Source organism: Peromyscus californicus, unplaced genomic scaffold (genome assembly GCF_007827085.1).
Source record: "Peromyscus californicus insignis strain IS unplaced genomic scaffold, ASM782708v3 Scaffold_12__1_contigs__length_115047231, whole genome shotgun sequence".
Classification (NCBI taxonomy): Eukaryota; Metazoa; Chordata; class Mammalia; order Rodentia; family Cricetidae; genus Peromyscus; species Peromyscus californicus.
In genome coordinates this window covers 93,876,933-93,902,564 of record NW_026294413.1, presented here as the reverse complement: position 1 = coordinate 93,902,564, position 25,632 = coordinate 93,876,933, and the positions used below count along the sequence as shown (strand labels likewise).

Sequence of the window (25,632 nt, the reverse complement as noted above, 5' to 3'; positions counted from 1 at the left end):
GCTTTTATGTGTTGGCAGTTAAGTAATTCAAAGATCCTTGCTGTAGATCCACAGGGGAAACAAAGCATGCTCTCCTCACTCATCACTTGGGTTACCTGTGAAATGTTTCACTGCCTTTGACATTTCCTTATGTGCTGGGAATTTCCACTCTGTTTCTTTGACTCCAACAGTGTCATCAATAAAGTCTAGCTCTATCTAAGATCTTAAGTACTGGGTCATATTCAGTGTTCACTAATACAAACAGTGCCTCCCCAACCTGGACCTCTGAATTTATGTGCACCACCTTTGTGGGCACCATTTCCCATACCCATTGGTGATTCGTTACATGGGGAATCTCCCTTCTTAGACATCTGCCAATAGAGATCAAAAGCCAGATGCAAAATGCCAGACATGGTGAAGACCTCAAAGGCTGAACTTTGCCCTGGCCCCGGGACGATGTAGCACAAGTTTATTTCCTCCTTGGGATGACAGTGAGTCACCCACTGCCCTTCGGTTTCCATCCATGAAGCTCTACCTTACTGCCTTTTCTCACTGTCCAGCTTAAGCTTGGAGCCAGACTGCTTCACCCGGGTTTCTCTCACGTTACCTCCTTCTTCTAGTGCTCTTCCTTAGAACCTGCCCACAGCACAACCTCCAGCTGCTCTGTATCTCCCCGCTGATCTTCAAATGCTCATTCTCCACAGAAAGCCCAGTGTACCCCTACGTACAATGTGCACTTAATCACAATGAGCACATTATCGGAGAGGAGAGGAATGCCCTGGATACCATTCTACTGTTTCCCAAGCTCCCTAACAAGTCTTACAGTCACGCTGAATCCAAGTGTTCCATCTTCTTTAACGAGCTCCACGAAGTAGATTTCACCAGCGTTGGTTTCTAGAGGTGATGGAGGACAATAACCAGCGGCCTGCCCCAAACAAACAGAAAAACAGAGCCATGAGGCACCTGCCCTGTTTCTGCAGATACCCAACTCTCATCACTACTAAGAGCTGGCAGCAATGCACCCAGAAAAAGCGTGAGCCTAGAGAGACACCTCCAGCTTTATCAGTTCCTTCACATGTGACCTTGCAGGACTCTGTCTGAGTCTGGCCTCCATTTCCTAATCCGTATAACTCTGAGAGCGCCTTCTAACTGTGACTGTGATTGTGCTGGCACACAGCAGGGCCTGAATAAATGTAGATTCCTCCTTTCTGTACTCACTTGGCAAACATCCATGTTAGAACTGAAGCTGTCCAAGTAGTTCCTGCACCATTCAACACATGATGGCAGCCAAGTACAGCATGCTGGCTACCAGACACACAGTAACTCCTCAAGGCAAAAGCAAACCTCAGGACTCTGACCGTTCTTACCAAGACTGGCCATGTTATGGTTGATTTTTCAGTAGCTGAAATTTACGAAAAAGATCATACCATGTACCAGGCAACTTCCTTGGTACTTGTGACAATAACTACATGACTTGTTCATCCATTCAACTATTCAAAAGACATTTGTTGGATACCTATTATGTCCAGGGTTATTCTGCGGTTTGAACATCTCCTCCACAATCACCCTTAAATTTAACTACCATTAATACAATACTAAGAAATGAAACTTTCAGAGTGATTAGGTCATGAAGCCACAAGCCTCATGAATGCATTGCTATGGGAGTAGGCTGTGTATAAAAAGGAGAAATTTGTCCCCATTGTCTATTTCTGACACTCATGCATACTCTCCCCCATGTCATGCCTCCCACCACACCAAGACATAACACAATAACCTTCACCAGATGTGGCTCCTCGATCTGGGACTTCCCAGCTGCCACATCATTATCCAAATAAACCCTTGTTTGTAATTTACCCATTCTATTATGGCAACAGGAAGGGGAATAAGGACCTGGCACTAAAATGCAAGTGGCTAGAGACAGTGATGAGACCCACCTACCCATGCTGAATTGCTGTCTAAGGGGCTTGAGGCTTTTAGCAAGGAGATTCCCAATCTGACAACCAATAACTTTTGTGATAATAAGTTCCTGTGGATATGATAAAGGGAGTGTTATTACCTGGATGCTCAGAGATGTAGCTAGTGTGGGGAAAAACTGAAATGCAAAGCCAGGTCCAGCTGAAACATAAACTCAAGGGCACACCTGGAGTTTCCACAAGGTGTGCTAAGCTTGCTGACCATTACTTCCAGACAGAAAATGCTCCCCTTGTCCACACTCCACTGCCCCATGCACTCTTTGCTTTGAGATTCCCACTCTATGTTGGAAAATACTATTAACTCACAGGAAAATAAATGAGTTGAGTAAACTGAAAATCATCATTTCAGCAGAAGAGTTTCTGAAGAGTTTGGTATATAACTAAGGAAGTGCCAGCTCTTCCAAAGACTCCACACCCCTTGATTTGGCAAGATGTTTGGACTAACCGTTGAATCTTGAGGTATGAAACAACTGCCATGGATGAGATCCAAAGTGGCTATGTAATATCCACTACACCTCTGGTTACCTGGACACAAAGCTGGACACATGATCCAAAGGAGCCCGAGGATATAGGTTCTACAGGTGCTCCTAAACTAGTCCCCTCCCAACTGCCCCTAAAACCAGTTTGCAGGTTTCCCACCACACAGAGCCTTCTGCTGTTTCCCGCAGAAGAGAGTCTTCTAAAGGGCAGCCTGGAGCATGGTTTCTGCTCTGGAGTCCAACACCATGAATTTCAGGCTCAGATCTACCACTAATTCCCTGAAGGCTTTAGCACAATCCATTTCTTTTTGTGCCCTGGGTAAAAATACTACAGGAGGGGTTGACAGTCATAACTGCCTCATATAACTGTCATCAAGCTTTTGTGAGATTGCTCACATAAAGTGCCCAAGATATTGCTAGACACATAAGCCGACGACTATTGCTATCATTATTATTCTCTCTGACTCTATGTCCAGCTCCTTTTTGGGGAGTGAAGGGGGACTAAGGCAAACTCTCACTATGTAAACCTTACTAGACTTGAACTTGCTACATAGACCAGGCTGACCTCATATTTCTAGCAATCCTCTGATCTCAGCCTCCCAAAGGCTGTGATTACAGCATCAATCAATTCCCTCATGTTGTCATTATCAGAAACAGTTCTAATAAATGAGTAGGAACTCCAGAGGCTCCACCTGAGCCCTGACCCCCTCTGTGAGTAGCTCTACCTGCTTCCCATGCCAGGAAGAGGTTAAGCAATGTGTAGCTGCTTGACATGGCCCATCAAGAGCACAGGACAGCATAGGACATGGGCACTCCCCTGGACTCCACAGCCTATTCTCTTGCTTCTGTATTCTAGGATGTGGACCAAGAGGATAAGCATCTGTAATGACAGAGGGGAGGGTGGAGGCCCCTGCCTGGGTGATGAGCTTTGCACCTGAGCCAATTCCGGTCCTCTGACATTTCTGTCCTGGTCATATGTGTGTGCTGACTCTCTTTCCTGGTGCCCATTGCTCAGGATGTCTGTACAGAACATGCCAGAACTTGTTGTGCTGTTCTTTTCTTCACTGGAGCTATTTCCACAAACACCTATAAAAACAAGCCAAGAAGTCAATGCTTGGAGAGGCTGGCATATTGGTAGCATCCTATGAGACACAGAATTTTCCTTGAGCGATGAGAGCTTTTATAGTTGCAGAGGATGCTATAAATTCAGCATTTCATGAAGAATGTTGCATCTAGAATGAACGGAAGATTCTAGAAGTGATCAAAAATGTAAATAGAAGTCACTTGCATGACTCAGTTATTAAAACATGGAAGCAAGGATAGTGAAGAATGCCAGCCCCTCTTTATTAAACTCTTGTCATTCTTGTGATGGGAAGGGATATGAGAAGAAAAGAGATGAGGGAAGGAGAGGAGAGGGGAGGAGGAGATCAAAGGAGGAGAGAAGAGAGGGTGATGAGATCTTTTCATCTTCTCAACAGGCTACCAGGAAGGTGTCACCTCAGTTTAATTAGAACCAGATTAATTATTTAATGAATGAATTAAAACAGAATCAAAAGAATGAACTAGTTTGTCCTGAATCCCACATTGAACACGCGGGGCTTCTCTAAACCCTGACCTTCTGCAAAGCTATGGGGAGCACAGCTGCTACCAGCACGTGACAAAAAGACCCACATGCAGTATCCTCGGTAATGCCAGGCCCTGGGCTCCTCTAAGAGAAGGCTGGGCATGGATTCCCGCTTACTCTAACTGTCATAGAACAAAGGAAAAAACATGAGATAGGGATCAATAGGTAAGCCCTGGAGTGAGATAACTAACATTTCTGGCCTTTGATTTTATATCTAAAATAGATATGTCACTAGCATAACATTGCAGGATTAGTAGAAGAGAGATTATTCATAGACTGAGGATTTGTATGTGTATATAAATGTGTATGTGCATACATATGTATACTTCACACACAAATTGGCATATATAAATCAGCAAATGTATTTACTGATATTGTGCTAATACAATATTAGTGGCTTGGCAGATGCATGTTGGAGAAAGGCTAACAGAGTTCATTCAGACCTGGAGGTGGGAATGCACAGGTAGATTTCCAGCTTTGGTACAGCTTACTAGCACCCAGGAAATGTACAAGCTCATATATCCAATGAGTTCAATTTAATAAATTTGGTCTTTATCCAAATCTCTTTGATATGGAGTGTCGGGGGAAGGGATGCCAGTCTGTAATGCCATGTTCCTAATCATTTTTCTCGAAGTCCACTGTCACTGTCCTTTGGGCAGTATTGCAAACATCTGTTCACTTTCTACTATAGCCTTCATGGGAGCAGAGGATGGGACTTTAGACCTGAAAAGCCAGCCTATCCCAGTCAGCCTACTGAGCAGGTCTGTTGCTGGGGGAAGAGGTCTAGTGATGGTCTCCAGTTAAGGCAGCTGTTCTGGACTGGGTATCAGGAGCCAGCAGCTAACAGTAAAAGTGTAAGCTAGGAGTCATGTTGGTTAATTGTGATTGGCAATTTGATAGGATCCAGAATCAGCTAAGAGTTGTTGTGCAGGTCAGTGAGGGCATTTCCAGGAATGATTAACTGAGGGCTAAGCCTTTCCTCAGAGTGGGCAGCACCTTCTGACCTTGGCCCAGATGTAGAGACCCAAGGGAAAGTGGCATTGCTTACTTTCTGGACCTTCTCTTCTTGCTTCTGAGTATCCATCCTTAGCCTTGCAGTGTGAACTGAAGACCAGCAGCTTCCCAGGAATCTTCCAGGCCTTCAGTGCCAAATGGGACAGTGGAGGCACCCAGCCTCCTGGACTAAGCAGCCACTGTCCTCATCCTCTCCAGGGTGCAGACAGCCACTGTTGCTGGCCTACATCATTTAAGCCAGTCTAAAAAGGTCCCCTTTTATACTAAATAGTCATTCTATCGGTCCCACTGCTCTAGAGGACCCTGACCTTCTGTGGGTGATGACAACTCAGTTTATAATCGACTCTCATAGCTGCTCATGATGGGCTGTTAGTTGCTGGCTCCTGATATCCAGTCCAGAACAACTGCCTTAACAGGAGACCATCATTAGACCTCATCCCCCAGCAACAGACCAGCTCAGTAGAAATACCAACTATAGCAAATCATGTTCCTGACAAGTAACTGGGCCACCACAGGGAGATGGCATGTAACCCCCAGACAGTGGGCATACCTGTTGTCTGGAATTCTAATACAAGACTGTGGTGAGAACACTGTAGATTTTGGATACCAGTTTTTAACATCTGTCCTTGGACTATGCTGAATTGTGATTTGATCGTCTGGTGTTATTGCCTGACAACACAAGAAGTGAACTGAATGCCCTCATTGTGGAGAGTGTGAAGAAAAATCCAAAGATTACAGACCTGCCTCAGAAAGAGGGGTCAGCGCTGTAACCTCCAACAGAGACAGTGATCTTGAGGCTAGCGTGATGGGGTTGCTGGGGCTGGCCCCGGAGGCATTGTGGAAGACCCTAGTGCAGCTGCCCGCAGTGAGGGTGAGAGAAAGCCGCCCGGTGACAGCATGCACAAGTGTGACACTGGTTTTCCAAGGGCACAGAAGGTGAGATGTCTGCAGTTAGAGATGAGCCTGAGTCTGCAGGCCACCTCGCGTAATTTACCAGATCACCACGCCAAAAAAGCATCAGTGGTCCTTAGTAACCAGGGTGAGAGGATGTCAGCCTCCCTCCAGTCCCTCTATCAAGAACCCCATCAAAACGCCCCCAAACAAGCATAATATTGTTCTTTGGCCTAAGTGTTTGTTGCTTAGCTGTTGTTCTCAAGTCAAAGGATGAAGGAAACAACCCTTCCACAACAGGGACTTTACAGCTTGAGCTGGCGCTACACCAGCAAGAACACTGTGCTTGCTGTGCAGATGCGGACTGAAGACAATCTCCCTCTCCTTCCCAGCTGCACAGCTGACTGCTCCACCTGAGCCCAATGGCAGAAATCTTGGACTTGAGTGTCAATAAGAATTCCCTCCCTGTCATCCAAGGAGAGTGGGCAGGAACACATATACACTGGGTGTATCCAGCCATACCTAATGAGGAGGCTGCTGCCTTCCAGAAAGACGTGTAATCACGGGACCTCGCTCTAGCCCTGAGACTGCCCAGCGTACTGATTTGTGCCACTGGGTTGCCTCCTTGCAAGCCAGGGCCATGCTTGCCGAGAGCTACACAAAAGACCTACAAGGAGCTTTGTGTTTTGTGCCCATCGTGGTAACAGAGGAGGCTGTTCCGTTGCGGAAAGTGAGATGAAATGTACCTTTTGACTGAGAGATGATTAATTCTATGTTGTCAGGAGAATTCTGGATCATTCTAACAGCCATGTTGAATGTGAAGCCCTCCAGGCTGATGTGATTCAAGGCTAGTATCTTCCCTCCTGGAGAAAAAAAAAAGCCTCAATAACCCCAGTAAGGAAATAAGAAAGGTGGTAACTTAAAACATCTCTGGCCATTTAACTTAAGGTATACCTGGTTTGATCTTTTTAGCCTTTTCTGCTGGTCCCCCAGGTATAAGGGAAGATATGAAAATGCCTGGCTTTGCTTGGTCTGCATCTTCTCCCTCGTTAATGACAAAACCTGTAATCCAAGATGACATTTAACAATAAGATGATGTTTAATGACTCCGTGGCTCACACAGCTACCAAGTGGCACGGCTGATAACTGTATCTGAGTGAGACACCCGGAGAAAGCGGACTGCTCCCTTTACCACCCACAGCTGAAGCTGGAAATGCAGCCCACCAACACAGCCGACTTTGTGGCAGGAGATGAGGTTGCCCGCACCCATCTGTGTGTGTGTTTTCCATGTGTGCAAGTTCACATGCGTGTGTGTGTGTGTGTGTGTGTGCGCGCGCGCGCATGTGTGTGCATGGGGAGCCCCAGAGTTTGACTCTGGATGTCTTCCTGGATTGTTAATTACTGTATAAGTTCTTTTTCTTGTATGTTTATGGGTGTTTTACTTCCATGTCTGTCTCTGTACCACGTGTGTGTAATGCCTGTGGAGGCCAGAATAAGGTGTCATACCCTTTGAGACTGAAGTGACGTTTGTGAGCTGTCACGGGGGCTTCAGCCCCTCCACTTTATCGAGGCAGTCTCTCGCTGAACACAAAGCTCACTGACTCAGCTGGTCTCGTTAGTCAGCTTGCTGGAGGAATCCCTGGCTCAGCCTCCTGAGTGCCAGGATTACAGGCATAATATCATACACACCCAACTTTTTGATGTGGGTGCTGGGGATTGGAACTCTGTTGTCACATTTGCATGGCAAACGTTTCATCAACGGAGCCATCTCCCCATTCCCAGAAAAGATGATTTCTAACCAAATACCCTGTCTCAGTGTCGTTTTTTTTTTCTTACGTGGTTTTGAGTATTTTTAAATGTGACTGATAATTGAAGATACAAAAGATTGCCTACTCCTCTACATCACTAAGAACCTATTTATACTGGAGAAAGGTCAGCATGAGTGTGTGGGGAGAGAGGATTTTATTTTTATCTCATGCTTAGATGAACCCTGAAAATACATCAGCACTTGCAAGGAATCCTTCATCCCAAAAGTCTTTGTATTCTTTGCGGGCACTGAAAGGAAGGAAAAAATGGAAGGGATTATTGAAAAATGCAAGGTAGAAGGGAAGAGGCCAGATTCGGGGGATGAACGGTGCTCATCTGCCCTCTGCAGAGCAGAGCCTGGGCCTCCCCTTCAAGGAACCCTCTTACCAAAACCACGATGTGGATCACGCTTCAATGTCACACACACGATGTCTGGGTTGGGTTCTTCCGCATAGTTCTTCCTCCAGCTATTCTGTGACTCTGGAGGCAGAATCAAAGCACCATATTTGGGTTTTCCTCCCAAATCAGTTGGAACCCAACAAAAAGCACACACATTCAAGCAAGATCAGCTCACAGCAAATCTCCCATCGGCCTGGGAACAGATCGCTGAGCACGTATTTGACTGAAACACAACTGGGTCACTGTTGGTCAACACCGGGCTGCAAGAGTGGAGACCATGGCAGGATGGCCAATGGACGGGGTCTGTTTTCTGAGTAATTCACCAGAAGCCCTCCCCATTGGGTTAGAGATGGAGCCTAGGATCTTGTACATGTTAAGCAAGTGTCCTATCCCTGAGCTAAACCTCTAGTCCTTGTCATTTTTTTTAGACATGATCTCTCTATGTCACTCATGCTAGCCTCCAACTCACTATGAATCCAACACTGGCTTCAAACGCTTGATCACCCTGCCTCCGTGTTTGAGGCACTTGGATTATAAGCATGAGCCTCTATGCTCACTTAACTTTTTTCCTGCACTGGTCTTGAGACAAGATGAAGGGTAAGTGGGGGCTGTACTGCCTGTCAGTGACAACTGAAACTAAACACAGAGATGAGACAGCAAAGTCTTCCCCTCTGAGTCTTGCAATAGCTTGGATCTTGAATGTTCCCCCAAAGGACCATGAGTTGAAAGCTTTGTTGCTACTGTGTGTTGCTACTGGAGGGAATGCAACCTTTAAGAGAAGGTGCCTTAAAGGTGTATAGAAATTGAGTCATTGCATGTGTGCTCTTGAAGGGAGTACTCAACAACAGTCTCTTGGTCGCTCTTTCTGCTTCCTGACTCATCAGTGAACAGGCCTCACCCATCACCCATTCTCACTATGATACACTCTGCTGTCACAGGCCCGAAGCAGCAGGGCCCAGCAACCTGGACTGATACCTCTGAAGTCATGGGTAAAAATAAACCTTTCCTTTCCTTTATTTTTGTTTTAAGACAGGGTCTTACTATGTAGCCCTGGCAGGGCCAGAACTTGATATGTAAGTCAGGCTTGCCTCAACTCACAGAGATGGCCTTGCCTCTGTCTTCCTGCCTTTCCTTTTTTAAAATTGACTTCTCTCGGAAATGTGTTCTAATAAAGGAAAGCTAACTGGGTCTCCACCACTCACCAAAGTGCAGGGGCTGATGGTCCAGCTTCCATGTCCTGGAATATTTCCCATTTGTGTCTGAAGGAGACCCAAAGCAGAAGCCTAAAGCTGTTCCTGAAAAGCTGGAGTCTTTGGGTCAGACACGATTTCTATCCTAGTTCCGGTGGGAAAATCCCCCACTGGTGACTGACCACCACAATCAATTCACATCTTTCCTCCCCCAGGAAACTGCCTGAGTCTGGCAGTTTAGTTAACAGAAGAGAGATGTGACTGTATTCAGATCTGGCTTCTGGATTAACATCCTTCAAGGACCAGTACTCTTCTTAGCACTCTGTCTTTGTTTTTTGACTGGGAACTTGTAGAGAAAAGCATGCTGCTCTCCATGTGCATGCTTTCTGGGGAGCACTGAGAGATACTGTGAGCCCATGAGAAGCAGCAGAGCTGATATTCCTCGTACTCGACCACAGTTTTGGGAACCACCTCCTCAAAACTATCCCCTTCCAGATTCACGCAACACCCACGGCCAGATGTTGACTATGAGAGGTCTTCCCAACTCCAAAAGGTTTTGAGAAGAATCTTTAAAGCAAAATGACTGCGAACTTTCCTTGGGAAACAAACTGAAGAGGTGGTTTGAGAAGCAGTGACACCTGGAAGGCCCCCTTCCCTACACCTGCCCATGGTTTGGTCTGTACCTGTGCGCATGCTCTGAACAGCTGTCCCAGAGAGATTCTGAGTTGGCTTTTGGATCAAACTGACGCTGTTCAGCTGCTCTTGGCCAATGTAAGGGCTGAGGGGAAAGATGCAAATGTAAGATCAGATGCTCCTGGAAGGGATCTTCTTGGCCATTTGTTAGTGTGGCCTGAAGAAGGCAGCTTTGTACCAAGCAACTCAGCAGATCCTTAGACCAATTCCCCCACAGGCTGGGTCAGTGAGGAAGACAACATGAACAGGAATGGCATTGGGTCTCTGTCCTAGAGGGCTCATCATAGTCACCCACACCTCACATGGACTCCCACTGTCCCCCTTAGTTTGTTTATGCAACAGCTCTAGAACCCCAGTTCCTTGGCAATAAAATAGGAGTGATCTTCCAGTTTCCCAGGCTCACGACATCACCAAACCCAAGCAGTGCAGAGCTGTGGCGGCTCTCCTGACCCTTGATGGTTTGTTCTTGCTTTCAGCTAAAAGTCCCCAGAAGGACCAGGCGACCCCACATGTGCTGTGCCCCTTGAGAACTCCATGCTCGTCCATCTCTCAGTGCGTGGGAGTTGGATGTCCCCTCGTCACACTGGGAGTTACTGTGCAGGTGTTCCACTGATTAAATGTGCAGTGGCATGGTTTGGATGTCATTTGTTCCCCAAGGTTCAAGGGTTCAACTGTTGAAAGTTTGGTCCTCCAGGAGGTGCTGTTGGGAGGTGGTTGGATTTTTAAGAAGAGGGGCCTAGTGGGATATGATTAGGTCACGGGGGATGCCCTCCTTGGAAGGGATTAATTAGTTCCTTTGGGACCCCCTGTTAGTTCTCTGAGATAGAGTTCTAAAAAGGCAAGATTGGCTTGGCCCCTGACCCCGGCTCTCCACTGAGTCTCTCTAATATGCATTCCCACAAAGTCATCTGCTATGAGATAAAGCAGCTAGGGTGGGAGTCGAGGGCCCAGCAGAACCAGCACCATGCTGTCTGGATTTTCAGTTTTCAAAATGTAAGCTACCTAAACCCCCTTCTCCCTTTAAAGTACCCAGCCTTGTGCAACATTTTTATAGCAACAGAAAACAGACTAGTGCATACAATTAATATTCCAGTAAGCAAAGTCTGTTCTAGACAGCAGATTGATAATGAATCAAGTGACCCAGGGCCACCTCAAAAACACACTCAGGAAGGAGCAGAGTGCAGAATGTAAGAACAGATGCCAATACGTGTGTGCTCAGAGCTCTGGGGACAGTCAACCACCAGATCAACATCACTCAGTCTGTCCCAACACCAAGGAGGCTACCCTTACCACACTGACTGGACAACTGGACTGCTGCAGGGGATGTTGGTGCAGGCAGCTGTCCATGGACCCTCTCAGAGTCCCCAGGATTGGGAGGTGGAGCTTGTGGTGGGAGCAGAGGCGGACCACAACAGCTCTTTCACAGCAGGGCGGAGCCTCATTCTGCATCTACTCACCTTTGCCTCTGGTCCTACGGCAAGTCCAACCCAATTTGACGAAAACCCACTAAGGGGCCAGGCCTGGACTCGCAAGGTATGTGAGTCAGAGATGGGTCAGCCCTCTGGAAGGTTTATGGGGTACTGGGCTTCCAAGCCCACCTAAGTGCACAGGGAGAGACACTGGCAGCATCCCACAGGTTCAAGGGAAGGAAAAATCCCAACACCCAGGGAGGACCTGAGAGGGGCTTGGGCAGTGTCACTGGGTGCCCTTTGAAGAACAGCAAGGGCTCATCTGGCCTGGGTTTCTGTGGCTCACGTGATCTGGGCTACCCGGAGAACCAGCTCTCAATTGTTCAAAATCCATTTCCTGTTGGCCACAAAAAGACAAATGGTGTGCGAGGGAGTTGTTATATGAGGAACTTAGAGGAGTCACACTCACAGACAGAAAGTAGATAGTGGGGACCAAAGGCTGGGGTAGGGTTAGCCTGGGTGGGAGGAAGTGCTGAGGGAAGGTGGTTTCCACGTGGGAAGATGAAGACCCCGTGAAGGATGGTGAGGCCCAACAACAATGGGAATGTGCCCAGTGCCACTCACTGCCTTGGAAACAATAAAATAGAAAGCATAAAATGGTTATGCTTTGTGTATTTTGCCACAATTAAAGAGTACTTCCCCCCCCCCCCTCTCTCTCTCTTTCTCAAAATGCCAACCTCTCAAAATCCATTTACTGAAAACTTCCACATTCTGGCTTCAGAGCTGAGGATACAACTGGTGCATTGCTATTCTTGGGAGTCTCTGTGCTGAGAGCAGACGGATGAAAGCATGTGCTTGTTGGGGTGGGCACACACGGGGGGGGGGGGGCTGTCCTAAATGGAACCAGTGCAGCGGAGGAGCCAGCCCTTCCCTGGGCAGCCAGAAAAGGCTTCAGAGAGGTGATGAAGGGAAGGTAGCCAACATCTCTGTACTCAGAGCTCTGTGTAAACAACATGGACCGAGTCTGTGCCGTGAATACCAAATCCTCAGCACCCACCCAGGACAGATGCTGAAGAAACTACTCTAGTTAGACAGACAGGCTTGTCCATGTCAATCCTCCCCTCTGGGTAATTAAACACAATCTTACCTGCCGATTAAGGCTTGATGTCACACACACACACACACACACACACACACACACACACACACACACACACTCCACTGTACCTATGCCTGACTTAGGCCTTAAACCCATCCTGACCACCATAAAAAGGGACAGGTTCCTACCACCCTCCCCTAGAGTTCAGGGCAAGTGCTCCAACACCAGGTGGAGCTGAGCCCTGGTCACCCCCAGTAGCTCTTTCACGACCTAACGCTCCCCCTTCTCTTACTCACTCCTTCCCCCTCATAAGCCCCACCTTCCCCAAGTCATGGGTTCCTGTTGTGTTTCTTGGTGGACTACCAGATGGCCAAAGACTCAGACAAGTCCTGGGGTTTCCCGCTTTGCCTAAAGGTCACCAGTAACCTCCTGTGACGTGAGTTGTTAGGAACTGTGAAAGCTGGTCATTTAAAAAGCAAAGACGTAAAGAAGGAGTGTAAGGAGTGGGCTTGGCGGGAGGCTCCATTCAGCTTCCTGTCAGAGGGCAGACTGCCAGACAGTGCTGTAAAGCTCCTACATGGGAAGACACTCCAAGCCCTACTGTTCTCATGGCTGCCATGCTGTCAAGACATTTCTTCTGTGGTGGCTATGATTTCAATAAGTGTCCTCCAGCACCTGTGTGTAGTTAAGGGCTTGGGCCCCTGCTGTGGGTCTATTGGGAAGTAGAACCTTTAGAGGTAAGGCTTGGAAAGAGATTATCTTAGACAGACTGTGTTACTGAGATGTCTGCTAGAAGCAACGCAAGGGAGGGGGATTCACTGTGGCCCACAGTAAGGGTTTCAAGCCAAGGAGAGCATCATGGAAGCATGTGGCAGAGGCTGCTCACCTCATGCAGACAGGAAATGGAGAGAGACAGATGGGGACAATATACTCCTAAGGACCTGTCCCCCAGTGACCTACTTCTAGCTAAACGCATCCCTTAAAGTTTCCAGCATTTCCTAAAATAGTGTCACCAGGCAGGAAGCAAGTTTTCAGCATATGAGATTTTTTTGAAAGACACTTCCTATCCAAACTTTAACAGAGGTCTTTAGAGGAACAAGATAGTAGACCCCCAGTTCCTTCCTCTTGCTATCTTTTCTTTGCTACCCACAAGAAACAAATGGGCTTCTCTTACCACATACTCCTGCCATGGTGTGCTGCCTTATAACAGGTCAAAACCAGTGGGGCCAGTTAGTTTTGGACTGAAACTGAGCCAGAATCAACCTTACCTCTTTTGAAAGTTATTACCTGAGGTATTTTGTTACAGCAACAGGAAGCTAGCACAATGGCCTGGAATAAGTCATAGTTACTTCTGCATTTTCTATTTTTCTTTACATTTAAAATTGTGAGTGTGTGTGTGTGTGTGTGTGTGTGTGTGTGTGTGTGTGTGTGTGTGTGTGTGTGTTGGAGCACACACATGCTACAGTGTGTGTAAAGGTCAGAGGACAACTTTCAGGAGTTGGTTTCCTCCTTCCACTGTGTGGGCACCAGGAACAGAACTTGGGTTGTTAGGCACGGCAGCAATCACCCCTGGCTGCTGACTCTTCACTGTCCTGCTTCTGCTGGTAAACAATGAAGTGCTATAAAGTCCTCTAAACCAATGGGTGACAGGTAAAAGAGGCCACAAATCCATTGACGCTCACACACTGAGACAGACCCATTTCTAGTCCCTTTGAATTTGTATGAACCCAGGAGTGATGACAGATGTGTGCTGGTCTCTGGGCTACACGGTATGATCACTGGCAAGCCCTCCCCAAGTTCTGAGAGCCCAGAGCAACAGTGGAGACTCTTGCTGGAGCCACTATATGGATAGGGCCTCCTGAGGCTGTATGGGGTGAGAGGGTGCCAGCACGCAGCCTATCCCAGCCACCTCTATACAGGGGTACCTGCTGATGACCGTCAAGATACTCTCTTTATCACACAAAGCAAAGTCCTGCCTCCTTTTCTAACCCGCAAAGTTGTGAAGCAGAATAAGATGACTGCTGGGCTATGCCACTGTTCTTGGGGTGGTTTGCCGTGGAGACCCAGAATGAGTTTTGCTTCCTCGTTATTGATTGATTTTTGTACTGCAGAGTGAGGTACATTTGCATCAGTAGAATTGGAGCAATAATTTTCTAAGTATTACTTTAAGGTTTCTGTGTATACTCATTGTAGCTAGAGTTTTCCTGCCTGGCCCACAGTCAGGACAAATCTCTCTCACCTGCCAGTCCCACAGCCACTCAGACCCGACCAAGTAAACACAGAGACTTATACTGGTTACAAACTGTATGGCCGTGGCAGGCTTCTTGCTAACTGTTCTTACAGCTTAAATTAATCCATTTCCATTAATCTATACCTTGCCACATGGCTCGTGGCTTACCGGCATCTTCACATGCTGTTTGCCATCGTGGCGGCTGGCAGGGTCTCTCTGACTCAGCCTTCCACTTCCCAGCTTTATTCTCCTCCTTGTCCCACCTACACTTCCTGCCTAGCCAATGGCCAGTCAGTGTTTTATTTATTGACCAATCAGCAACACATTTGCTATACAGACCATCCCACAGCAACGCATGTATTTCAGTTATTTGAACTGAAACCATCCATTCTCTCCTGCTGAAGCAGATGTATAACTAACTCATCTTCCCCCAAAAGCGGATCCTGCCGCCCCACCCCCTCCTCAGCACACAGCCTGGGAATCGGTGCTATTTATGTAACTTGCCTTGTAAGTGTAATCCAAGTTCTGGGCTATTTTTAAACGTATGGATCATTGTTTTACAATGAACACGGCATTTCTGAGCTCGCTGCTTTCACATTCGAATTTAAATGGCAAGCCGTCAGCCTGGAAAGTAGCAGCATGTCAGGGTTACCAGGACAGCCTCCAGGATGGGCAGCTGTCTTTAAGTCCTAGCCCTTCAGCTTCCCTTCTGGAAAATAGAGATAATGATAAAACCAACTTCACAGAGTTGTGTGGGTTGCAGAACAAGCTCCAAGAGCAGTACCCAGCTTATGATAGTCCAAAGGTGATTATTGGCATTTGCTAATTTTACCTTCTTCAACTTCCTGTTACCACCTAGCTTTTTCTGTACCAGAAAATATGAACAGAAGGATATGGGAGTGAGACCTGGCCCGATGGCAATCAGCTTAGTCAGTCATTGTAGTGGTCTACAGTCGATCTCTGGATCAAGTTAAAAGCAACACAGTGAACATACATGATCCTTTGGCATTAAAGTCCATTGACTTTAAACCTGCTCCAGTGCACCACACACCTAGTAGTCTTGGCTCTGAAAAAAAAACAAAACCTACCTGTTTCTGATTCCCTCCATCCCGATCTTCTTGCTGCCTTGCATGCTCTCCACGGATGTGCTCAGTCGGCCTCCCATGGCATTCTGCAACCTGGGCACACACAGCTCGTTTTCCGAGGATGACAGTTTCTGAACCCAAGTGAGAGGGTCAGTCTGTGTCTGGTGTGCAGAATTCAAGTTGGCTATTTGTACAAACTTAAACTGATCTGAGTTGGGGGAGGAAAAGACAGACATACACACAAGATTACACTGGTTCAGTAATTGCTTTTGATACAACCATACACTCCTCACCATGACTCTCCTTACCCAGTTCTTTTTCTGCACTGAGAGACCTGACATTCTGCCCCCTGCTAACTTGGGGAGTCCTTGTGCCTAGCCCTGAAAATGTAAGTCCTTCTAATCAGTACTTTCTGATGAAAGACACTTCGGAAGCCTAAGAAGAGAGGCAAGACGGTCCCTGTAGCTGATAGAGTGGCAGCCAGGAACCTGTTCTACCTGGTGCCACTCACGGCTCCAGCAGGGTCACATCTCATTCTGCATTCACCCTCACAGATCTGCCCTTGCAAACAGTCCTGTATCAAAGCACCTGGGGTCCCACATCAGGTTCTTCCCTGTGGAATATAATCTTTAATCTCTACACAGTTTACTTTGCCCTGGCAGGATTAGTCCATGTAAGAGTCCCCTGCCAGACATATAAACACAAATTAGGAGTGTGGGCCCTCAGCTCTGATGCATTCCTTTCCCCCTTCTATAGGGCCTAATAAATGACCCCAGAGATGAGACTATGATCATGAGGGATGCCCGGCTTTACTGTTTGCATTATTCATAGAAAATTGAGATTTTATTAAAAGATCTCTTAGGGTAACAAGGCCTTGCTCAGAACTGCATCTAGTGTGCCATTGTTCGGGTTTTTATTTGTTCACTTTGTTGTTTTGTTGTTGAGATAGGGTCTCCTGTAGTCTAGGCTAGTCTGGAACTCTCTTTACAGTCAAGGGTGACGACGTTGAACTCCTGATTCATCTACCTCCACCTCCCAAGTGCTGGGATTACAGGAGTGAGCCACCACACCTAGCTTGCATTTGTATTTGGAGAAAGGAAAATGTTGACTGTCTTTGGGCCATCTGCTCCGGACTGAAACCAGGAAGGAAAGAGTCTAACAGCATCAGCACAACCAGTACCCATGCCCCCCATTCTTTGTGTATGTATAGTGTTCATGTATATATAAGTATGCGGTATCTGTATGTGCATGTGGGTAGAAGTGTATACGGATGGGGACGTGCATCATATGCATGTTTTCTGGTGTATTTGTATGCATGTGGTATGTGCATATGTGGCATGGCTATCGGAGGTAGAAGTGTTTATATCTGTGTTATGACGTGTGTGAATGCCTGTGTGCATGCTCAGTAACACACCTCTGCAAGGAGAGAGTGAGGAACATTTAAGTACTTAAGCAGACCTTCTCTTTTCTGGTTTGTTGCCAGGGCTGTTCCCCTGAACAAGCTAGCCCCTAAAAAGAATTACTTCTTGAAATTTCGGGAGTATAAGAGGACTGTGGTATCACTCTTTACATAGAGTAAGCAAGAAAGGATGGGGGTATGTAAGGAATTTGAATATGACCTGTCGCTTTTGCATAGACTTTATAGTCTTGCCCCAGAGCTCGGGCCTGCCAGGAACAAGGTAATAGCGGCAGCTAGTTCTGACTAAGCATGTCCTGTGTGACAGAATCAGTGGCAAGCATCGTGACTTCCACGGTCTCACTCATTCCTCGCCATCACTCTCTGGGGCGGATAGCATACCCATTTTACAGATAAGACGATTTGAGAAGGGATAGTTTTCTCCTGGTCCGAAGGTTGGTCAGTTAATAGAGCAGTTTCACACTTAGTCTACTGGCTCCACAGTGCGCACTGGCTAGCGGGAGTGGTCCAGACACTGAGCCACAGACAGTAGCACCAACGATTCACATAAGTACTCTCAGCCTTCTCATTACCAAGTCCTGAAGGAACAGTGACCTTGTACTTAACCATGGTGGATGGAACACTTAACACCTAAAAGGGATTTTCTAGGCAGAGATGGGGGTGGCCAGCCTTAGCCCAGAGAGGCTCAGTGGCTTGAAACTGGACTGGACAGAGACTGGCATTCCAGGAAGCAGCTGTCCCCTAGGGAAGGGGACTCACAGAAGGGAGCAGAGAAGTGAAATCACCACACGCCTGGTTCTTTAGGAGCTATGGGAGTGCTGGGAATTGAGCGGGGCATAGTGTACAGGACAGAGGCCACAAGTCAAGGTGAGGGACGGAGATCACAGAGGCTAACACTCAGCATGACACACTGCAAGAGTAGGGCACCGATGTCATCAGGCATGTTCCATGCACAGGACAGAGACCAGACAGCAAGGTGACAGAGTCATCAGGAACAGGGGTACCAGTGTCAGCAGGCCTACGCCCCGTGGTGCTCTACTAGAACATACCTACAGGTAAGCAGGAAAGCTGATAGTGCCAGTACTGTCTTCCAGGACTAGAAGGAAGGGTTCCCGAGAATTTTCCAAAGCCACTGGCATGCTAAGAGGGCAGTGTCTGTCTGCTGGCTGTGAGTGACTCCACAATATAATTTTGATACCAGTAAAGTAGCTGACAAATGTCTAGCTCTGTCTGGTGGTTATAAGTTAGTTATAGCATCCCAAATGCCCAAGAGGCATCCTGAGTTAGGGCCATAAGAAAACAGGAGTGTGAGACCCTGGGCAGCACCGGAGAAGTCCTACAAGCATAGGTTCAGAAAAGGACCCAGGACATCCCACAGCCCAGGACACTCCCACAGCCCAGGACATCCCACAGCCCGGGACACTCCCACAGCCCAGGATACTCCCACAGCCCGGGACACTCCCACAGCCCAGGATACTCCCACAGCCCGGGACACACCCACAACCCAGGACACTCCCACAGCCCAGGACACTCCCACAGCCCAGGACACTCCCACAGCCCAGGACACTCCCACAGCCCGGGACATCCCACAGCCTAGGACACTCCCACAGCCCGGGACATCCCACAGCCCGGGACACTCCCACAGCCCGGAACATCCCACAGCCCGGGACACTCCCACAGCCCGGGACACTCCCACAGCCCGGGACACTCCCACAGCCCGGGACACTCCCACAGCCCGGGACATCCCACAGCCCGGGACATCCCACAGCCCAGGACACTCCCACAGCCCAGGACACTCCCACAGCCCAGGACACTTCCAGGAAAAAGACTGAGAAAAGGTTTCGGCCCCTGGGTAGTGATGACAGACCTCGCCTGATTCTATCCTGGAACTGTACACTTATAGGAGCTGGTGATTTTTATTTCTCCCCAGGGATCCAAATATAACTATGAAATAAAATGCCTGTTGAGACAATCCACAGAAAGATGACTAAGAGACATTTGGAAAATGTTCAACTTTTCACCCATCAAAGAAGCAAAACAAAGCCACAGTGAGAGATCTTTTTACCTGTCAAATGAACACACAAAATACAATGACATCTACTCTTTGAGAATGAAAAAATAAAGTCAGAATGACAAGAATCTCCAGCATTCTAGCATGACATTCAGAGACACAGCAGGGCCTTAAAAATTCCCTGGCTTGGTACCCGAAGTTATACTTCTGAGGTTAAGGAATGACATGGAAGCCAGAAAAATATTTTTCTAATGATGTTTATCACAGTTGCACTTGCAATATGGAAAAATATGTATCAAAAGGAAATGATTAATTATAAATCATCCCTCCATCCACCCATCTGTCCATCCTTCCATCCATACAAGAAAAAGGTATTTGAGGTAGACTCTGTAGCATATGCCTATAATCCAGCACCTGGAAGGCTAAGACTGGAAGACCCTAAGTTTAAACCTACTCTGGGCTACACAGCAAGACTATCTCTAAATTAATCAGTTAATCAATAAATATATAAATAAAAAGTGTATATATATATATGTATATATATATATATATCCCTTCTTATTTGTCACAACTCTGTTCCAGGCTGGAGCTGAGAAGGCTGTGAGATATCATCCCTAGCTTCAAGAAATTCCTTATCTATCACAGATGTATGCACAATTGAACACAGCAGACATCACGGGTGAAAGAACAGAGTCTGCAAAAGGAGGAGGCTGCTATCCACTCCCCTGGGAAGGAATCAGCTGGGAGGAGCCAACCAGGAGAGGCTTCAAGATGGAGGTTACCTTTAACTTACTTTAGGAGAAGCAAGCTTAGCTTGGTAGCCTGATCCCAGGAGGGTTAGGGAAAGCATCACAGTGGAGGCCACTGTATTGTCATTACTTTTCTCTTTGCTGTGACCAAATACCTGACCGAAGCACCTTACGGGAGGAAATGTTTATTTTGTGTGTCATGACGGGGAAGGCATGGTGGCGGAAGCATGAGGCCGCTAATCACATTGCTTCCACAAGCAGAAAGCAAAGAGCAATGAATGAGGACACTCAGCTTTCTTTCTCCTGTTTTATCCAGGACTCCAGCCCATGGAGGGCCATCTACAGTTAAAGTGGATCTTTCCACTCAGTTAACCTAATCTGGATATTCCTTTGTGGGTATTCCTGGAGGCTTGTCACCTAGGCATTTCTAGATCCTGTCAAACTGATGATAAATATTAACCATCACAACCACTGAGCACCAAAACACAGAAGACTGGGACCTGGTTTTCCACAGCCATCATCATGGCATGCAGGACAGTTAGAAAGCAAAGAGAAGTATCAGGACAAGAAAGAAGTCAAGGCTGGGGCCAGACTGGGAAGAGTCCCCTCAGAACTTGGGGCTTGTCTCTGTGTCCAGTGTGGAACTGTGAACAAGCTTTAGCAGGGAAAACATAACTGGCCCGGTCCATTTGAAAAGCCACTCCAAAGGCTGAAAGGCCAGTCAACAGGATGCATCCCCGGGCAGATGCCTATCTGAGCGTATGTAGTGATGAGTGGAGTAGGAAAGGAAGGTCTTAGCCTAGATTTCAGTTTCTTGGGTGAGTGTTGAATGGTCCCATTTGAACAAGATAAAGATCACATCCAAGGGAAGGGGATAGAAGAGATCTGCTGTGGAAGAGTCTGGGGACTGATAGAGGTGGTCAGTTTTCCCTCCATGCAGCATTGAAAGTGATGTCTGGGATCTGGAGAGATTTCTCAGTCCTGCAAGCACCGGGACCTGAGTCTGAGCCTCAGAACTAGCACAGAGGCACATGTTTGTGACCCCAGTGCTGGGGAGGGGTGGGAGGTGGGGGTTAACAGACAGATCCCTAGAGCTCCATGGCCAGACAACCTTACCCAGTCAACAGCCCCAGGTAGTCATGGGCAATCCTGTCTCAAAAAACAAGGTAGACAGCTCCTGAGGAAAGACATCTGAGCTTGTCCCCTGGCTTCCATATGCATTTACACACATGTGCATGCACACACATAACACACACACACACACACACACACACACACACACACACACACACACGGGGTTGGAGTGGGTGAAGAATGGTATCTGCAGAGAATTTCTCAAAGAGATTCTTAAAAGGCAAAAGGGGATTGATTAAGTGAGCCATTTTAATGTAAATAAAATGTTAGAGTCCTGGAAACTACTATATATGACAGAATTTGATGTTTGAGAAAATAGTGTATTAGGAGTGAAATAGGCCTGGAAGGACCAATTTCACAAGTGAGCTCAAAAAGTCTATATAAATATTTTACAGTCACTGAAATCAGGCAATGAAAACAGTATTGGTAGTGCTTCACACACAGTGTCTCAGCAACAGCAGGAAAGTCAGGTACAATTAATTTGCACTTATCATCTTAGATCCCTGGAGATCTGAAACCAGCCAGTCCATGGTTGCAGAGACTTATGCACAGGTTTGTTCTGTTACAGACCCTGAGTTACTTTTAGTCCCTGTGTTTGGTTCTGCTTTTGAAAACTCTGATCCTGTTCTCCAGTTCATTCGGACCATGGACTGGCCCCTGAAGCCCAGTGTCCAGACTTCTGTGTATACTGGCCGGAACAGAAACAAAACCCAGAAGTAGAGGCTGCTGTCATCATTGTCACAGTACACTGAGCACTGGGCAGGGAGCTAGAAATGTGACGTGCTGCCCCACTGGAGCACAGCACAGACCTGAGATGGTCAGTGTGCTCTCATGAGGACACCAAGACTCAGAGAGGGGCGAGGTGAGCTACCCAAAGCCACACAGCTGCTAGGTGGCACTCAGCGGAGTCTCAGGGACTCTTCAGCCTGCCTCCTCAGCCAAGGCTTCACTGCCTTGTACTTGGTTGAAATCCATAGGTTCTTTTGCACATGTGCATTCTGGTTCAATAGATGTGGGGCGGGTCCTGAGTTTCCACATCCCTAGCATCTCAGAGGTGTTCAGGGCATCATTGTAGCTAATCGTTTCCTTTTATAAGTAGGAATAGAAATACACTTAGATGCCAAAGGCAACCATGATGAGGTTGGCACTAAAGCAAAGTCTCAGCCACTAAAGGCTATGCTTGATGAATGGTGAAAAGCAGAGGCAGGGGGATGAAGCAAACAGGCTCTGGGCTCTGGAAGCTCCAGGTTTAAGGATCGGCCCCACCACCAGGCAGCTGGCACATGGCTTCACTTCACACCTGGTTTACCCCTCACAGTGATGCAGGTCTAGCCTCATAGACTGACTTGACTAGCACAGTTAGAAAACAATGTGCATGCTGTGATCATAAATGAAATCTTTATGTGTGCCAGGAGGCGTGTTTTGCTTGCATATATGTCTGTCCACTACATGTATGTCTGGTGCCCTCAGAGGTCAGAAGAGGGCTTGGGATCCCCTGAAACTAGAGTTACAGACAGTTGTGAGCTGCTATGTGGGTGCTGGGAATCAAACCCAGGTCCTCTGAAGGAGCAGTCAATTCTCTTGACCACTGAGTCATCTCTCCAGCCCTCAAAATGAGGTCGTCTTTGAAGTGATTATCACAAGGAAAGGAGCATGTGGCTCCACAGCACATGCTCAATAAACACTAACTAGTGTCATGTGACTGTATGGCCTCACTAAAGCCATCAATCTCTTTATTATATCAGTAATTCATGCTCATTGGTAAAGTTTAATACTGAGAAATATGAAGAAAATAGCCATGTTTGCATGTATAACTCCTTAAGGTAGTAAGATTTTGGTTTTGCTGGTACCAGGGAAACCCCAAGGAATCCACAAGGATGACCCCAGCTAAGACTCCTAACAATAGTAGAGAGGGTGCCCAAACTGGCCTTCTCCTGTGATCAGATTGGTGACTACCCTAATTGTCATCAGAGAACCTTTATCCAGTACCTGACGGAAGAGAATCAGAGACCCACAGCTGAGCACTGGGCCAAGCTCAGGGAGTCCCGTTGAAGAGAGGGAGGAGTGATTGTACAAGGCGGGGGGTGGGGGTGGGGGTGGGTCAAGGTCATGACAGGGGAACAGACAGCTGACCTGGCTCGTGGGAGCTCACAGACTCTAGACCAACAGCTGTGGAGTCTGCATGTGTGTGACAGTTGTGTGGCTTGGTCTGTTTGTGGAGATCCTAGTGTGGGATCAGGACCTGTCCCTGGTGCTTGAACTGGCTTTTGGGAACCTATTCCCCATGCTGGGTTGCCTCGCCCAGCCTTGATGCAGTTGGTCCTGCCTCAACTTGATGTGCCATGCTTTGTTTGAGTCCCATGGGAGGCCTGTCCCTGAATGGAGAATGAGGAAGAGTGGATGGGTGGGGGTAGATAGGAGGTGCGGGGAGGAAGGGGGAGGAAAGGAGGGAGGGGAAACTGTGGTTGGTATGTAGAATATATGAAAAAATTAATTTAAAAATATTTTGATTTTGCTTATTTCTGTATTATTTCTTGTTTTATAACATGTGAGTGTTAACTACATGAATATACATAAACTATCCATTCAAATTTAAACATACATCACTAAAACTTAAGCAAAATGACAGGTTTAATTTCTAGGTTGCTCCTGTTATGATTTAACTGCTCAGTAGTACGACTGGCTGGCGCCCCACCCGCTCTGAAGGATGGAGATGTCCCATTACAATACTGCACTCAGGGCTCCTCTCCTGTCCTTCTCACTCAGCACTGTACCATGGACAGTTCCACTTACCATCCACGTCTGAATTTATTACCTCAGGACAACTGTCTGCAGTAAAATTGTGAGTTCAAAGGGATATAGGTCTCCTTTCAGCTTTTACAAAGTTAGATGGACAGACAGGGGGAGGGAGGGAGAGAGAGAGAGAGAGGGAGGGGGAAGGGGGGGAGTCTCCAGTTGCATTCTGGGAAGATTGTATCAATTTTCCCTCGTAGTGTTATTTCCACTTTTTATCTATCTGAGAATAAAATCTATACTTCATTTTTATTGTGTTTCTGCCATTGCTGGTGATGATTTTAGACTTTTCAGCTATTTGGGTGTCAACTATATCTTTTCATACAAATTATTTTATGAGAGAGCAAGTCTGGCTGCTTGTGTGTTGCTAATACAGTATATACTCACCACTTAAAAGATGAGGAGGCTGCCCGGAGCTCATCTGTGCATTAAACCAGTGCTGGGCAGAGCAGAGGCTCAGCAAATATTTACAGGTCTTGGCTGAGTCGGTGAAAAAGGTGTACTTTTTCCCAGTGATGCTGCTGGTGAGGGTGAGCTTTTTTTTCTGGAGGAAGTAAGCACAGACTTAGAACCCTGACCATCCCCACCCGCCACTTGGAAGTACATGTATGTAAGCAGCAATAAAAGACCAGCTCCTCAATTCAACATCAACACAGTTCTGGAAGTGCAGGGCAGATAATGTCTGACAAAGGCCCAGTTCCTTTTCTTAGACAATGGCTAAACAAAATCCTTCTATCTATTTTCTCCTTCATTTTGTGAGCCAAATGTAAATCACTTAATTGCTATTGTCAAGGAGTGTGCTGGGTGGAAAGAACACGAAATGAGCCAGCGACAGTCAGTCTTCACAAGTGCATTGAGAAATGGCCAGCAAGCATCCCCATTGTTTTTATTCTGCAAGCGCCAAGCTTCCTGCTCTGAAGAGACAGGGAGCCAGCAGAAAACAAGCAGGCAGCTGCATTGTAGCAAGCAAGCAGAGGAACTGAGCTGTGGTCAGGACCAGCCACCACCACAGCAGCAAAGAAACTGACAGGGAACCTGACGCAGATCCTCATTATGCCTCATTATACTACATTAGCATAGGGAAAGCTCCCCAAGGGAGAGATAGAACAAAAATACAGGAGTGTTTTGAGCAGTGTGCAAAGTGCTGCATGCACACTAGAAGCCTCCTCCCTTGTCTGGAAAAAGCATGAAAACAGAAACTCTTCTCCAGGAATTGCAACCTGAATCTTTGTTTCTGGCTCCTCTGCCTATGGGAGGTCTGTGCTTCTATTCTGTAATAAACTTTCACTTGTTTTAATTTCTGTCATAGCCAAGACAAAACCCCCCCAACAAAAGATGCGCAGGTTAAAATTATTCTAAGAACTGTGTGAGCATTTATACATCTTGTCTTCCTGGCTACAGAATGAGGAATCATCATTCTCTATCTGAAACACAATCTAGAAATTCCGGACTCTAGAAACAGATCTAGAATCCTCAGAATGCACTGCATGCTAGGTGTGGTGTCACGCTCCTTTAATCCCAGCACTCAAGAGGCAGAGGCAGGTGGATCTCCCCTCCAGCCAGGGCTACATAATGAGACCCTGTCTCAATCAATCGATCAGTAAAATAAATAAAGTCTGATAACTATTCTCAAATAAATCTGAAAAGGGAGAAACAC

The 25,632-nt window shown here is 47.0% G+C and overlaps 1 protein-coding gene across 3 annotated transcripts in view; it reads right to left on the bottom strand.

The window, feature by feature from the left end:
* The window catches only part of Frmpd2 (FERM and PDZ domain containing 2), a 115,985-nt gene that overhangs the window by 29,587 nt on the left and 60,766 nt on the right, over positions 1 to 25,632 (bottom strand). For all 3 annotated transcript variants that reach the window (XM_052733924.1, XM_052733925.1, XM_052733926.1), the window contains exons 15-22: positions 24,363 to 24,519; positions 15,875 to 16,079; positions 10,039 to 10,133; positions 8,154 to 8,246; positions 6,915 to 7,022; positions 6,707 to 6,823; positions 3,366 to 3,517; positions 803 to 904 (exon numbers count right to left, since the gene is read on the bottom strand). In XM_052733924.1, coding sequence (XP_052589884.1) covers positions 803 to 904; positions 3,366 to 3,517; positions 6,707 to 6,823; positions 6,915 to 7,022; positions 8,154 to 8,246; positions 10,039 to 10,133; positions 15,875 to 16,079; positions 24,363 to 24,519 — 1,029 coding nt within the window. The remainder of the gene's footprint in view (positions 1 to 802; positions 905 to 3,365; positions 3,518 to 6,706; positions 6,824 to 6,914; positions 7,023 to 8,153; positions 8,247 to 10,038; positions 10,134 to 15,874; positions 16,080 to 24,362; positions 24,520 to 25,632) is intronic.